The 17,725-nt window shown below is 36.6% G+C and overlaps 1 protein-coding gene and 1 long non-coding RNA gene across 3 annotated transcripts in view; both read right to left on the minus strand.

Moving 5' to 3' along the window:
* Positions 1–17,725, minus strand: part of LOC135074673 (uncharacterized) — a 127,164-nt gene that overhangs the window by 57,166 nt on the left and 52,273 nt on the right. The gene's annotated exons all lie outside the window — the stretch shown is intronic.
* Positions 3,504–9,312, minus strand: LOC135074647 (uncharacterized). Of its 2 annotated transcripts, none has more exons than XM_063969012.1 (3): positions 8,602–9,312; positions 7,549–7,611; positions 3,504–3,988 (listed from the first exon to the last, which is right to left on the minus strand). In XM_063969012.1, the coding sequence occupies exons 1-3, from the start codon at positions 8,942–8,944 to the stop codon at positions 3,921–3,923; spliced, it is 474 nt and encodes a 157-aa protein (XP_063825082.1). In that variant the 5' UTR covers positions 8,945–9,312; the 3' UTR covers positions 3,504–3,920. The 2 variants fall into 2 exon arrangements, with proteins under 2 accessions (XP_063825082.1, XP_063825083.1); XM_063969013.1 differs by having other exon boundaries at positions 3,504–4,096.

Genomic DNA, 17,725 nt, shown 5'->3' on the forward strand with positions numbered 1-17,725 from the left:
AGGCGCAGTTCAGACCGGGCATCCATCCAGTAAGGACCTCTAACTTTCGGGCATTCAAAATAGAGTCAGTTCGGATATTCAAAGTAAATTCTGTGTTTAAAGTAAACGTATTTCAGTTAATAAAAAATAATTGTTTTTTAAAAAGACATTTTAATATCCCGTCATAACATTGGTGTCAGCGAGAAGGGATGTAAAAGTACATCTCAAGGACGTCTCCAAGTGTGCAAAAATAATCAGCAGTGCCACGCATCCAACATCGTCATCACCCGAATTATCATAGCCCAGTGTCCGTCATCATCATCATCGTCGTCATCATCGTCGTCATCCCGGTTTGGACTCATCATCATCCAGAGGCCGGAAGTATCCCGGTTCATCCAAAGCCGAAATTATCCCGGCTCTCCAGTGGTCGCGCATCGCTCTTCTATATCCCGCTGTATCCTGCTCTGCAAGTCGTGTCTACGTGTCCAGTGTCAACGAGTTCAACTACAGTGTTCAAGTTCCAAGGTCAACACTTCGAATCCCGTTTAGTGCATCGTAAAATGAAGTGCATCATCCTGTGAGTTAAAACAACTTTTTATTTACGTCGGTTCAAGATCTAATTCAGTGATAAATTCAACAACATCCAGTGAATAATTTTAGAAAAATAACTATTATCATAGCATTAACATTATTCATTAGAGTAACAATATATTAAATTAAGCTTTGTACTTAATTAATATCTGTTCCTGTAAGTAAGTGTTAGTCAAAACAAGCGTCGCCTCGTCCGGCGCCCACGCATCCACATACCTTCGTTATCGCTGTACTCGCCGCTCGCAGTGTCTTCAAACCAGGTGGCTAAATTATTCAATATTTTTATACAGGGTCTCTTCGTAAATTTATTTTGTTTGTGTGTCGGTTTTTATTACAGATTTTCCTCGTGAATTTTACGTAATCATTCAATTATTCTTATATTATTTTTTGTCGTGTTCATTGTTTTCAGCAAGTTAAAATATTTCATAAATAATATTCATCAATTCAGTAATACATTAAATTAAAAATGCCGCCAAAACCAGAAACCGAAACGTCAGAGGAGAAATTAGACATATCAGTTTTGTTCAAATTTATTAAACCATTCGATGGAAAACGCGAAAACCTAAATTCATTTCTAAGTAACTGCAATAATGCCAATTCTCTCGCACATTCAACACAAAAGCCGATTTTATTTAAATATATATTGAGCCAGCTCGAAGGCAAGGCTGAGATAGCTTGCTCTATAAAAGACTTCGACAGTTGGGACCAGCTCAGTGAATTCCTGAAAACCCAATTCGGAGAAAAGAAACATTACACTCACCTCCTTGCTGAATTACAGGAATGTAGGCAGTCAAATTCTGAGCCCGTTAATCAATTCGGGTTACGGATTGAAACTTGCCTTTCAAAATTATTAACAGAAATCACATTATCCAATAAAAAATCAAAAGAATTAGTCGGAAAAATCGCTGCAATGGAAGATTTAGCTCTCCATACCTTCCTTTTGGGATTAACACCCAAATATTATCAGAATGAAAGAACCCGCAACATTAAATGAAGCCGTAAACCTAGCCATTTCAGAAGAAAAGATCCAAAAATTGATGACCCGCCATAATCCTGCTCCTGTGGCCGGGCCATCACCACGTCCCCGATTTAACAATACGGGAAATAATTTATTTAGACCCACAATAAATAATATTCAAAATCCCAATCAAAATCCTAACCAAAACCCAAATTTCTGCAGATATTGCAAAAACCAAGGTCACACAATTGAAAACTGTCGAAGGAGAGAATACAATAACAACCGCTTCAAGTTTTCTCAAAATCCGACGCAAAATTCCAGTCGTCCAAGCTTTAATCAGAACCAGAGATCTAGAACGTCTCAACCAGCACGCGTTCATTGCGTTGAAAATTCCGAATATCCTGATCCTGAATTTCAACCCTATATTTATGAGGACACAACAATTCAACAGCCCGAAGACGATGACCAAATCCCAACAAATCATTTAAACGAGTAGTGGGCTCACGCAGGTGTCTCGTGCAGCCCAAATTTACGACCTTAGCGCGACCCCTTTCTATCAATGGCACCATCAATCATACAAAAATCCAGGACCACACGGGTAACCAGCCCCAAGTAAGTGTCCAATCCTCCAAAATCCAGGACCACACGGGTAACCAGCCCCAAGCAAGTGTCCAATCCTCCAAAATCCAGGACCACACGGGTAACCAGCCCCAAGCAAGTGTCCAATTCTCCAAAATCCAGGACCACACGGGTAACCAGCCCCAAACAAGTGTCCATTCAAATATCAAAACAGAAAAGTATATACCCACAATTCCTAAATCCTGTAAGGATACAAACAAAGAAGTCTACGAAATCCTAACTGATCCTACAAAAAAATCGTTACCACATGTGCTAATCCAAACATCAGTATCTGATATACCTCTATGTCTACTAGTTGACTCAGGTTCTTCCATCAGTCTTTTGAAAAGAACTTCAATTCTAAATCGACCCAAAATAATCAGAGAACCTATTCAGATCAAAGGAATTGATCCTGTAGAAAAACCAACTCCAACTCTTGGACATCTAAATTTAACTCTTTATTTGTCTGATAAAATCCCTTGTAATTATATTAATTACAAATTCCACATAGTTAAAGATATTCACCTCCCCTACGATGGAATCATTGGAAACGATTTCCTCAGCAATTTAAAATGTAATATTAATTACAACAAAAATATCCTTATGATCAATCAATTCAATTTGAATCTTTACTTCAATGACCCCGTGTACGTGATTCCACCACGATCAGAAACCGTCATTGAATGTTCCGTATTAAATCCAGATGTAAAAGAAGGACTTGTTCTTGACCAACATATTTCTGACCAATTGTTTGTTGCAAATTGTGTAACAAAAGTAAAACAAAATCACAGAATCAATATTTCAATTTTGAATACATCCGAAAACCCAACAACCGTTAACTCGAACCTGAAACTAAAACTTACTCCCTTGGAAGAACCTATCAAAGACAATGTCAAACCAATTAATTCTCAATTCTCTAATTCCTATGACTGTTTCGAACGGACTCAAAAAGTTCTACAACTCCTCCGTACATCTCATATGAATAAAGAAGAAATTGAAGCTCTTCATGAAATCTGCTCTACGTATTCAGATATTTTTCATCTTCCTAACGAAAAACTCACCTATACTGACGCTATAAAACATGATATCACGACAACTTCTCAAAATCCTATTCACGTCAAATCGTACAGATTCCCAGAATGTCACAAATCAGAAGTTGATACTCAAATCAATAAGATGCTCAATGATGGAATCATCAAACCTTCCAATTCTCCATGGTCATCCCCTATATGGGTGGTCCCCAAAAAGCTCGATGCATCCGGACAACGCAAATGGCGCGTCGTTGTCGATTATAGAAAATTGAACGATATTACCATTGGTGATACATATCCCCTACCTCAAATTAATGAAATTGTTACTTCGATAGTGAGTGTAGTAGAAGTTAATTAAATGAAAGAGTGGACTGTATACAATTAGTTGTCTATTCGGTATAAATAATTAACAATGTTATCGAGACCGTTTTGTGCAAAGTCGTTGAAGAGAGTGCGTCAGGATCGTCTTCTTCGATGTTCGCTCGCGAACCGAACATTGCTCGTTCGTTCGCCGAACGCTCGCCGCTCCCTCCGGTCACGCCGCCCGCGGGCAATGTCCGTGAGTAGACATGCTCCCCGGGTTGAAGTGGAAACTTCAAGAAATTGGTAGAGGGCATATATTGTTGAAGCCACGGCGGATAGTCCCCTTCTTTGTCTTCAGTTCGGCGACCCTCACCACGCCATCGGAGCCCGGGTAGGTCTGCACGACGCGACCCAGCAGCCAACAGAGAGGTGGCAGCGCCTTATCCTTCACCAGAACCAGGCTCCCCACAGTGATGTTCCCTTTGGATGTGGACCATTTTGTTTTCTGCTGTAGCAAAGATATATATTCTGTGTTAAATCTCTTCCAGAAATGTTGTCTTATGAACTCCACTCTTTGGAATCGCTCCAATCTGGTAATGTTGCCGTTGTCAGTCACCTGTGGATGTGGAACGGATGTGAGTGACCTTCCAATTAAGAAATGTGAAGGAGTTAGGGCAGAGAAATCAAGAGGTTCAGGTGAAAGAGGAGTGAGAGGTCGGGAATTTAGAATGGCCTCTATTTGAGTTAGGCACGTAACCATTTCTTCGAACGTGAAGTGAGTTAACGTTAGAAGTCGCTTTAAATGATGCTTGGTTGAGCGAACTGCGGCCTCAGCAACGCCATTAAAATGAGGGGAATAAGCAGGTACAAAATTAAAATCGATTCCTTCCAGTGCAATGTCATATTCAATATTTGAAGTTTGCAAAAAGTGACGCAATTGATTGCAAGAACCGACAAAGGTAGTGCCGTTATCAGACAATATACTACGAGGCTTGCCACGGCGCGCGATAAAACGATTTAAAGCGGCCATGTATGCTTCCTTGGTGAGGTCCGAGACAAGCTCCAGGTGAACGGCTTTAACAGCTAGGCAGACAAAAATGCAAATATACGTTTTTATAAGTCTACATCCTCTACCCTTTCGATCAGCAATAAGTATCGGACCGGCATAGTCGACACTGGAATTTAAAAATGGATATTCAAGGTTACTACGTGAATTAGGAAGCTGTCCCATAATGGGTTGTATATTCTGTGCTTTATGTCTAAAACACACTGTACATTTTTGCACTGTGGCTCTTGACAGGTTTCTACCTCCTAACGGCCAATATTTCTGACGTATGTTTGCTAATAGTAATTGAGGGCCAGAGTGTAGTAATTTTTTGTGAGTTGTTTGAAACAAAATTTTTGTCAAGTGATGCTTGCTACATAAAAGCATCGGATGCTTTGTGTTGTAATCATAAGGCGAATTATCCAATCTACCGCCGACGCGAATGATGTCGTCGGAATCTAAAAAAGGAGATAAGGATATTAATCGATTTTTAGAAGGCAACGTATTCCCGGATTTCAGAATCAGATATTCATTCTGAAACATTTCATATTGAGCTGTACGTATAATGCATTTCAAAGATGATTCAATTTCCTGATTTGTCAGACAACCTTGTAATTTATTATTTTTATTGTTTAAGTTGTACATATATCGTTTAAGGTAGGCTAAGATTCTTTGTAAATAATTAAAATTAGAATATTTGTGTATTAATTTTTGTATTATAGTGTGATTAATCAAGTCAGGAATTTGATTATTTGATTCGTTTACAAGATTACAAATCAACTCTGGCAGATCCTGTTTCTCGATACACTTGGACAACTTCGGCCAATAGCATTCATCTTGTGATAAGAATGCAGGTCCCGACCACCATAATTTGGAATCGCTGATATTATCAGCCTTCACCCCTCGAGAAACAAGGTCCGCGGGATTGTCCTTTGTTGGCACATAGTTCCATTTTGACCCTAAAGTGGTGTCTTGTATTTCATTGACACGATGTCTTACAAAAGGTTTTAGATCAGTAGGCGAACTGGATAGCCAACCCAGCACAATCGTCGAATCGCACCAAAATATGCAGCGGCTAATCATTGAAGTAAGGGATTCCCTTACCTTAGTACACAGTCTTGCGCCTAAAAGTGCTCCACATAGTTCGAGTCTTGGCATTGTTGTGGGTTTTATGGGGGCTATACGATTCTTAGAAGTCAATAAACGTATCGTGACTGCATTCGAGCTATCTATAGATCGTATGTATAAACAAGCGCCATATGCCATTTCACTGCTGTCTGTAAACACGTGTATCTCGTGACTTATGAAATTATCACATGAAAACCATCGCGGAATGCGCAGAGAATTCAAACATTTCAATGTATCCACAAATGAACACCATTGATATGCTATATCCTGAGGTATGGTATCGTCCCAATCGCACTTATTTAACCATAGTTTCTGTATGACTATTTTTGCTTCGACAACACAGGGTCCAATTAAACCCAGCGGATCAAAAATCTGACTTATTACCGATAGAATATGCCTTTTTGTTACGTCCGTAGGAGTTTCAATGTTTATGGAAAATGATAGAACATCTTGCCTACAAATCCATAACAAACCTAAAGTTTTCGATGAATAATCATCTGACAAATCTAAGTCAAGGTTGCAATTGTCTTCAATATCTACGACCTCCTTCAAAATATCAGGACTATTAGATTGCCATTTTCTTAAGTTTAGCTTTGCCGAAGCCAATATTGCTTTTATTTCCTGACAAAGTTCAACTGTCCCACGAATAGTGTCCGACCCAGTCAATAAATCATCGACGTAAAAATCATGCTGTATACTACGTTTGACTTGTTCATTATTCGTGACGTCAGCGAGGCTCACAAGACACTTGGTCGCGAGATAAGGTGCCGACGCCGTCCCGTAGGTGACCGTATTTAACGTGTAAGTTTTAAGCGGCTCGGAGGGATTCCCTCTAAATAAGATACGTTGTAGGGAGCGTTGCTTAGGATCTAGTAAAATTGCTCGATACATCTTCTCAACATCTCCAGAAATTATATATTTGTGTTGCCTGAACCTAATTAAAATTGAAAATAAATCATTCTGTACAGTTGGACCGACGTATTGAATGTCGTTGAGTGATACGCCTGACGTAGACTTAGCAGACGCATCAAAAACTACTCGCAGCTTCGTTGTTTTGCTAGATTCTCGTAATACGCCATGGTGGGGCAAGAAATAACTAATTTTATCCCGATCACCGTTTGATAAGTTTGTGTCCTCCGTCATGTGACCCAAAAATTCGTACTCATCCATGAAATCCATGTACATACGTTTAAATGTAGCATCGCGCTCGAAACGTTTCTCTAAAGTTAAAAACCTACGTTTAGCCATAGCGTATGAGTCACCGAGAACGCCGGGATCCGCACTGAGCGGCATGGTAACAATAAACTGACCGTCCGGACTACGTTTGGTATTTAACGTGAAACTTTCTTCGCACGCGCGTTCATCCAAAGAAAGACAATGTTTAGGAGAAATTGAATCTAGCTCCCAAAATTTTGATAATTCAATGCTGTCTGTTTTTGAAAAATTACAAAAATGTGAATAATTAACGTTTAAATTATTATTAGTAGGTACGGAACCAGAAATTAACCATCCTAATTTCGTTTCGCATAATTTTGGCAAGTTTTTTCCTAAATTTATGTGATTGCTCTGAATTACATCCCAAAATATTTCAGCTCCTAGCAGAATATCTATATCTGTTGGAATGTTAAATGATGGGTCCGCTAAAATTAGTCCTGTAGGAATTGGTATGCAATTTATATTTATGTAGGATGCTGGCAATTTTTTAGTTATTTCAGGCAAAATGTGGCAATTAATTTTAACTGAGTACTCATTATGCATTGATTCGATGGTGAGGTTACAAGACTGTGTACTAGTACTAGTTATATTGTTAATACCTGTAACCTTGGAACTGTTGCCAACTCGGGACAATCCGAGCTTGGTACACACGGCGTCAGTGACAAAGTGAGCTGTACTACCGTTGTCGAGCAGGACTCTGGCGCTGTACCTTTGACCTTTGTCGCTCACCACTCTCACCACAGCTGTGGAAAGCAAGATATGACTTTGAGAATTAGGTAGTATATCTGCAGAAAACGAAACATTGTTACTAGTAGTAGGCATTGGATGACGTTCTACTTTATTGTTGGATTGGTCTAAATGAAGTAAAGTGTTGTGCTTATCCTTGCAATATTTGCAGCATGAAAACCTACAGCGCTTTTCTACGTGGCCTTCCCGTAAACAGTTCATGCATACCCCGAGATATTTTGCCTTTTGTAGTCTATTTTCTACAGTAAGACTTCTAAAAGAATCACATGAGTAAAGAAAATGATTATGTGAACATAATGGACAAATAATTTTATTTTTATTTTGCATATTACTATTATTACTTATATTGTGTTGATTAGATGTTATAATAAGGCTTTTTGATTTGTTTGTTTCTGAGATTTGTGTTGTATTTGATTTTTTATTGTCTTCTATTGTTTCAAGTAAGTCGGCTTTATTGTTAATAAATGTGCAAAACTGAACTAGTGTTGGTGAATGAGGCAGAGTGTTGCGATACTCCTCCCAATTTCTAAACGTGATAGAATCTAGTTTTAGAGCCATTAAATAAATAATGAGCGTGTCCCAATATTGAGTGGGTTCACGCAGCGCTTTTAACGCCCTTATATTTTTATTTATAACGTCAATTAGTTGGCGCAAAGCAATACTAGACTCATTGCTAATGGACTGAGCGTTAAATAATGCCTGAATATGGTTGTTTATCAAAAGGCGACTATTGTTGTATCGATCGCATAATAGTTCCCATGCCATTATATAATTATCGCTATTAAAATCAATATTTTTAATAATTTCGGCGGCTGCTCCCCCTAGGGACGCACGCAAGTAATGGAACTTGCTTATGTTATCGATACTATTGTTGTTATGGATTAAGGAGAGAAAGGTGTCTCTAAATTCCAGCCAACACTGATAACTTCCATCAAAATGAGGTAGGTCTATTTTAGGTAAACGTATAAAATTGCTTTTCGCCCCACCTGATACCTCGGAGCCTGATACGGAACCTGCAGAAAGCTTGTTCTGAAGTTGCTGACTGGCCTCCAGGAGCTTTCGCGCCTGTGCAACCAGCGGATAAAAGGTGTCTTCGAATTTGAAGCGCTCGGCATAGGCCTCCTCTGGATTGTCTGATAGCAGCTCAATGTCGGTCTGTAAATCATTAAATTCATCATGTAAGCTTTCAAATTTATTAAATCGACCTTCAAGTTCGAGAGCCTGTAGGTCCGAGAGTTGTTTGCAGCTTTTTATAACTGTCATGTAATTGCTGAAACTAGTAAGCTTAGCCTTTACGGAGCCGCGCTGTTTAATTAATTTTTCAGCCATTGTGGGTAGGAAAAATAATTAAGGGCCTATGAAAAAATCTAATTGGTGCGGACGTAAATAAAGATCGTGCGTAAATTAATGTTATTCGTATGAATAGGCGCTCAGCTGATGCAGTCTAACGGTAGCGATGTATCTATAAGTATAGTAATATCTACGAAACTGGCCCGTGCGCTTATAATTATTGACAAAAACTAGTGGCGGCAGTACGGGCACCGCTAGCGGAAAGGAATGACGTGCGAATTAATTAGCTTGCGCCAACTCAAATAAAAAGCAAGAAAAGTGTTGTGAATTGGACTTATGCAAGAATTAAGTAACGGAATTTAGGAAAAGATGTAAATGAGGGATAAATTGGAAAGAACTCACAAAACACCCGTATCCTTATGCAGAAATTCCACAGGTGACTCTGATCTTCAACTCCTCGGATAGCGATGGTGACACGGCGCAATAGATCGGCGGACGTGTCGCGGGGTCAAAGTTCGATACCGCAGTCGTTTCTTCAGCGGGATTCAGTTTTCCGGTAGATGGACCAATATGTTACTTCGATAGTGAGTGTAGTAGAAGTTAATTAAATGAAAGAGTGGACTGTATACAATTAGTTGTCTATTCGGTATAAATAATTAACAATGTTATCGAGACCGTTTTGTGCAAAGTCGTTGAAGAGAGTGCGTCAGGATCGTCTTCTTCGATGTTCGCTCGCGAACCGAACATTGCTCGTTCGTTCGCCGAACGCTCGCCGCTCCCTCCGGTCACGCCGCCCGCGGGCAATGTCCGTGAGTAGACAGAAATATTAGATCAACTTGGAAATAGCAAATATTTCTCAACCTTAGACCTAGCCTCAGGTTTCCATCAAATTAAATTAAATGAAAACGATGCGCCCAAAACAGCATTCAATATTCCTCAAGGGCATTACGAGTTCACCAGAATGCCCTTCGGCCTCAAAAACGCACCTTCAACCTTTCAGCGATTAATGAATACCGCCCTATCCGGACTCAATGGTATACAATGCTTCGTTTACCTTGATGATATTGTCATTTATTTACCAGATTTAAACTCACACGTAAATAATTTAGCGTCAGTATTCCACAAACTTCGGAAATTCAATTTAAAACTACAACCAGATAAGTGTGAGTTCCTCAGAAAGGAAGTCACTTATCTTGGTCATGTAATAACAAATGAAGGTGTCAAACCGAATCCAGACAAGATTAAAGCAGTTACTGAATTCCCCATTCCTGAATCCCCAAAAGATGTCATATCCTTCCTCGGGCTCGTTTCTTATTATAGAAGATTTATTCCAGAATTTTCAAAGATTGCCAAACCACTTACTAAACTTCTTTATTAAAGAAAGACGAACCTTTTATATGGGAAAATCCTCAACAACTTGCTTTCGATGAACTGAAGCAAAAACTTACCACTGCTCCTATCTTATCCTATCCAGATTTTAGTCAGCCATTTAACCTTACCTGTGATGCATCCAACCACGCGATCTCCGCAATCCTGTCCCAAGGTCCCATTGGAAAGGATCAACCAGTAGCATATCGATACCTCTGGGCTCAAAGGTCGTAAAGGACAAAATACCGAAAATGAGTTATTTATACAGTTTTACTCAGAATTTAATTCTCTATCGATCTGTATATTTAGTTTGTCGAAATTCCCAAAAAAAGTGCCTTTACGACCCATCATATTTGATAAGCTAAACAGAATTCATCGTGAAAATTGGGATGTAAATACCATTTGATTTTTTAGTACAGTTTCCATGGTAGTAAAGAACAAGTAAACACAAATTTTTGGGCGTATAATGTACATGTAGTATATCTTTTGTCCTATACAACCTTACATTTTCATACCCAAGTCTAAATAATTTGTCCTTTACGCCCTTAGATTATCTAAACAAATATTTTAAAAATCTACACAGTGAGGATATTAAAATAACTGTGAAGGTAAATTTTATAGACGTTTCTTATAGTATTTAGGTATGTGCGTTTGGAACAAATGAAAGAACCTAAAAAATCAACAAAAATATATAATAAAACTATTTTAGAGTGTAACATTTATGTGATTTGTACATATAAAATGATGACATCTACCCACATCGGGTATAGTAATGTTGCTTTTTATTTTTTCTCATATTTGAAGAAACTAGGTATTTATCAGGTATAAGATAATTATTAAAAGATGATTTAAGAAAATAAAAACATGATAAAAAATTACGTATTACCTAATTAAGTTAGGATAGTCATCATAAAAATTGAAAAAATGAAAAAGCTACATTTGTTAAAAATATTATGAAAAAAAAAAGTCACCTACACCTTAGGTGTCATTATTTTGTATGCACAAATCACACAAATACTACACTTTACAATTATTTTTAATGATTTCCTAGTAAAATTGACTAACGCCCTTGGTCAAAACCACTTTTGAGTTTTGACTGTTACAGTTATAATAAATTAGTATAGCTTCTCAAGTTATTTGGATCAGCTAATAAAGAATAACTAGTAGGAAAAATATTTACACAACATGGGAAAATATATGTTGAGACTTCATCTACTAAAAAGCGTGAATGCAGTTTTTTTCGAAGTTATATTTTTATATTAAAAATAATTGGCTTTTAAAAACGGTATTATGTAGGAGTAAAGTAAGTGGATGTACTTTACTGGAATGAAAGTCTTCCTACTTGTAATCTTACTTACCTAACTTTTCTACTTTTATACCAAGTACAATGACATAATTTTAAGCTACTATGAATTAATCATGTTTAATTTATTTAGAATTTAGAATAATAATTATTCTAAATTCTTATTAAATAATATAATAAATAATTAATATAGTTTGGTTTTCGTTTGTCCTTAATAATTCTATTCTATCTGCATTATCATAAGGTCAACTGGTGGACAGACTGCCCTATGGAATTAAATCTGCTATTTGTAGTTTTTCGAAACAATAATAATGATTAAATAAATAAATAAAATTAAATTGGTTTCGGTTTTTCCTATAAAGTAGACATTTATGAAGTTTTATTTAAAAGCATCATAATATTTATTTTCTAAATTAGCTTTTATATCGGAAATAGTTTCTTCTAGTTCGAAGATATCAAAACTTCTACTTAAATAGTTTCATAAATTGTGTGCATTAAATTATGAAGCTACGAAAAATCATTTTATTTCATTCGAAAGACCATAATTCATAAAAAATATGTGAAGAAATGGTATATTACATATGAAATACCATAAAATATTAAATATTTAAGCTAAATCATCAATTTACCATTTCATAATACCTTACCTGGGTGTCCCGTTACGACCCATGAAAACCTACAAAACTATGTAAATTGTCATTTATTACCTTAGTTTTGTAGTTTTGTGAAATAAAAATAGACTTACGTCCTGAGTAACTTGCCTAGGACGAATATTTGAGGGGCGTAAAGGTCTTTTTATTGTAATTTTGAGGGCGTAAAGGAAATCTATCTCAGTAAATACAGCTCTAGTCCAGTTTTTCAATACCTCTTCGGAAAATGCTGTGAATTCTAAGCACTTTCTTCATAAGTCATAATTTAATAGCTCAAAAAACAAAAAAGTTATCGTCGAATAAAAAAATAAAAAAACGTTTTTTGCTTCTCCTGAAAAGTCGTACTTTGTCCTTTACGACCTTTGAGCCCAGAGGTATCGATATGCGTCTCGAACCTTGAACAAAGCGGAATGTAATTACAGTGTAACGGAGAAAGAATGTTTAGCAATCGTGTGGGGAACTAAAGTCTTCCGTCCATACTTATATGGGCACCGTTTCAAAATTTTAACGGATCACAAGCCTCTCAAATGGCTCTTCAATTGTAAAGATCCTGGATCAAAATTAGTCCGATGGCGACTTAAACTCGAAGAGTTTGATTATGAGATCGAATATAAAAAGGGTAGAGTTAACAGTAACGCTGATGCGTTATCCCGCTATCCAGTAAATCCTGTACAACATTCAACTGAGCCACAGAATTTTCACAACGATGATCCTCCTGCTTCTTCCAGTAATCGAGATCCTCCACTTAATGATCCAGCACCATCCCAAGATCCTTTGCTCGACATTAACCTTGATGATTTCGGACTCCTTGAAATCAGCCCTCATAGTTATGATCTCAACGTTGATTTCGACGTCTTAGAAATTCCCTCTCCACAACCTGATACCTTACCTGTCGAAACACCAGGTCCTGCCGCTCGTCCACCACCATCAGCCAATACCGGTTCTCCCGTCTCGTCACCTTCTCACGCTACCGCACCTGAAACAGAAAATATAAATATTAATGAACATAATGTACAAAACAGTAACTACAGTCAATTTCTTAAAGCAATTGGAGATAAAAATAAATCTTTTGACACAAACATTTTGGAACATAATGAAAGTTTAACTAAAAGTAACTGTTCAATAATACTTATCCCCACTTCATTGGATTTAGATGACTCAAATCCGTATGTGCAAGAAATCTTATCCAAAGTAGATGATCCAAACTCCTATGTTGCAGCTGAAAAAGAACTTTTTAGATATCAAAAAATCCCTTGTAATAATAAAATATATTATTTCATTTTCACAAAAGTACATTACTTTGACGAAGCAACTTACCCCGATATATTCCGAACATTAGAAAATGTAAAAACTGAACTACTATCCGAGGCTCATGTTTCACAATTCGCTATATCAGATTTCAAAAATGCGTTTGAAAAACATTCTTTTGTCAAAATTTATAATATGCTAACATACCTTTTTAACAACACTTCTGTCTCTGTAAATATATACCATAACAACATTATTTATCCTACACCCAGTGAGATCTCAAAGATCATGAAAGAGAACCATGATATTCCTATTGCCGGACACCTTGGTACTGAAAGAATGCTCAATAGAATTAGAGAAAGATATTATTGGAAAAACATGAAATCAGACATAGAACACTACGTAAAAAACTGCTCAGCCTGTCAATCCAACAAAGCCTTAAGACAGATTAATCGTGCACCCATGCAAATAACAACAACATCCACACGTCCTTTTGAACGGGTTAGTCTCGATATAGTAGGTCCCTTGCCTGAAGCTGGACTTAACAAGTTACGATACATACTCACTCTACAGGACGATTTAACAAAATTCTCTATAGCATACCCCATTTCCAACGCAACAGCTATAGAAACCTGCGAATGTCTAGTTCATTTCATATCACTTTTTGGAATTCCAAAGTCTATATTAACTGATCAGGGCACAAACTTTACTGCAGAACTTTTCAAGAAAACGTGTGAATTTCTGAAAATAAAACAAATTTGGTCAGCTCCATACCATCCACAAACACAAGGTGCTCTAGAGCGGAGCCACAGTACCCTCAAAGAGTACCTTAAATCATATGTTAATGATAATGAAACCAATTGGCATAGATTTGTTTATACAGCCATGCTCTCTTACAATAGTGCAGTTCACTCTACAACTAAGTTTACACCATATGAATTAGTTTTTGGGCACAAACCCTTCATTCCAGATTCAGTATATGATCTACGAGAAGACCTCACATACCCTGAATATATTAAAACACTTCATCACCGACTTAAGGTTTCCCGCCAAAAAGCAATAGAAAATATAACATCTTCCAAAGAAAGATCTAAAACATATTATGATCAACATGTCCGTGCAGTGAAGTACAAAATTGGTGATTTTGTTTACCTTAAAAATCACCCCCGGCTAGGCAAAGCCTTAGCCCCGATATGGAAAGGGCCGTATAAGGTCGTAAAAATACACGGAGGAAACACCTTATCGATACTTATCAATCGTCGACATGTGAAGCATCACTACGACGAACTGAAGCTTGCAAACCCAAGCTTAGTTAGTTAGGACTGCCCTTAAGGCATTTTATTTTAATATAAGAATTAGTCTTAACTAATTCTCTCCTTCTATTATATAATTATAACATGTAGTTTTATATTATATTACAGAACGGTTTCAATCAGCCTCACCATTGTCGCTTCAGATATAGTGCAACAGATAGACGAGAATCCAGGAATTTACTTCGACCCAATTGGAACAGTTAGAATCACCAGTGATGACCTTCACGTTTTGGTTCCGGTAGACATAGCATATATAAAACCTCACATAGACAATATAAATTCCATCCTGGGAACTGCTAGGTATCTTTGCCAACAAAATGATTATATTTCAGATATTGAATGTAATAGTTTATTACAACCCCTGGTTTCAAGACTCAGTGACATAAAACGAGATTATAGTTGTATCTCACATTTGATTTCAAATCGCGATAAAAGATCAGCCTGGTTCGCCGGAATTGGAACCGCTTTTAAACAAATAATCGGTACAATGGACGAAGACGACGCTATTAAATATGGTAACGCCATTCAAACCCTTCAACGTAATGATAAAAAACTTGCATCATTACTTAAGGACAACATCTTAATGACTAGTACGGCACTTTTGCATTACAATGAAACCATAACAGCCATTACCGTAAATGAAGCACGTTTGAATGACGCTATTGAAAATTTGTCAGCTAGTGTTAAGAACCTATCTGTAGTTTCTAATAAGTTAATAATAGAATCCAAAATGGATATAGTCTGTAATGAACTATACTCAAGTTTACTTACTTTATCATTCAAAATTGACGATTTGGTTAATGCAATAATGTTTACTAAAAGTCACTCTCTTCATCCATCTATTCTTACACCAAAACAATTTTATGATGAGTTAATAAATAGTGTCAGAAATTTACCAAAATACCAAGAGTTGCCCATAAGTCTAAGTTTGGAAACTGTTCATAATTTAATAGATGTTTCAAAATTAAATTGTTATTACACTATAAATAAAATTGTTTTTGTAATTAAAATACCATTAGTTCATGGAATTGAGTATAATCTGTATAAACCTTTACCGATACCAGTACCACATAATAAAGAAAATCCAGATACATTTGCCATGATTGTGCCTTTCTGTAATTATGTAGCTGTAAGTAGAGATAAGTTAACATATGTATGTAGCAGAGATATTGGGGAATGCGCTAAACCAAATAACCAAGTCTATATATGCGGCGATCTAAACGTTTTGTCTGTACAACATACACCTATTTGTGAAACTGAAATGTTATTAAAAGTAGTAAATAAATTGCCGCAACAATGTAAATCAAAGTTAATTTATGGTCAAATAGACATCTGGCAAGAATTGAAGGGCAACCGATGGATATTTGTTGAAAGTGAACCTACTAAACTTACCGTAGAGTGTGGTTCCCAAGTTACAGAGACTAAATTATCAGGTACAGGCATCCTTAATTTACAATCTGGATGTATTGCCTTTTGCAAGAATAGAGAATTAATTGCTAAATCTAATTTAAATTTTACAATAAATATAAAATATTCAGATTTTAATTTAATTAAAGATAACTGTTGCAATGTAGAAAAGCTTAAATTGTTACAAGAAAAAACGAAACCTCTTAAATTAACTGATGTTAAATTGAAAAAACTTTTAACTGTCGATAATAACCAGATAGTAACAGATGTTGATAAAATTTTAAATGAACCTAGCCCATTAATTGAATTTGATTCGCATTACCCCATTCTCACTTATTGTGTAACTATTGTAATCTTTATAATTTTAATTTTTATATTTTATAAAAAGCTTATTAGTAAATGCCCGAAATTTAGTTACAAGGTTGGAAATAACTCTAATAGTAATGATAATGATTCGGAAAATGCTCAAGAATTAGCAGAAATACCTGCTCCAAGAATTAGAATATTATCCTGAAACTTCGCAAATAGCGTAAGTTTCATCTTAAACGGGGGGCTGTTACACCTTGAAAATGTTGGCTAAACTGCTGTATTGCCATCATAACCTGCAGAGTCAGCATTTTCACGATGCAGCGAGCCTGAACCTCCAGTTCGGAGGCGCAGTTCAGACCGGGCATCCATCCAGTAAGGACCTCTAACTTTCGGGCATTCAAAATAGAGTCAGTTCGGATATTCAAAGTAAATTCTGTGTTTAAAGTAAACGTATTTCAGTTAATAAAAAATAATTGTTTTTTAAAAAGACATTTTAATATCCCGTCATAACAGAACGAACGAACGAAAAATTATAAAACTTCATGAAAGTTAAAATTACAAGTAAAGAACAATCTTGCATCTTTTGATTTTATTTGAGTAATTTACACTGACAACGCTTTACTCTGTCATGCTATTATAAAGAAAGCCGTATAAGGTCGTAAAAATACACGGAGGAAACACCTTATCGATACTTATCAATCGTCGACATGTGAAGCATCACTACGACGAACTGAAGCTTGCAAACCCAAGCTTAGTTAGTTAGGACTGCCCTTAAGGCATTTTATTTTAATATAAGAATTAGTCTTAACTAATTCTCTCCTTCTATTATATAATTATAACATGTAGTTTTATATTATATTACAGAACGGTTTCAATCAGCCTCACCATTGTCGCTTCAGATATAGTGCAACAGATAGACGAGAATCCAGGAATTTACTTCGACCCAATTGGAACAGTTAGAATCACCAGTGATGACCTTCACGTTTTGGTTCCGGTAGACATAGCATATATAAAACCTCACATAGACAATATAAATTCCATCCTGGGAACTGCTAGGTATCTTTGCCAACAAAATGATTATATTTCAGATATTGAATGTAATAGTTTATTACAACCCCTGGTTTCAAGACTCAGTGACATAAAACGAGATTATAGTTGTATCTCACATTTGATTTCAAATCGCGATAAAAGATCAGCCTGGTTCGCCGGAATTGGAACCGCT

Source organism: Ostrinia nubilalis, chromosome 9, assembly GCF_963855985.1.
Source record: "Ostrinia nubilalis chromosome 9, ilOstNubi1.1, whole genome shotgun sequence".
In the NCBI taxonomy this organism is placed as follows: Eukaryota; Metazoa; Arthropoda; class Insecta; order Lepidoptera; family Crambidae; genus Ostrinia; species Ostrinia nubilalis.

Coding starts and splice junctions, on each gene's coding strand:
- LOC135074647 (XM_063969012.1), bottom strand. CDS start 8,944: ATGGCTGAAAAATTAATTAAACAGCGCGGCTCCGTAAAGGCTAAGCTT. Junction 7,612..8,601: donor ATCAGGCTCCGAGGTATCAG/GTGGGGCGAAAA, acceptor TGCTTTCCACAG/CTGTGGTGAGAGTGGTGAGC. Junction 3,989..7,548: donor CAGAGTCCTGCTCGACAACG/GTAGTACAGCTC, acceptor TCTTTGCTACAG/CAGAAAACAAAATGGTCCAC.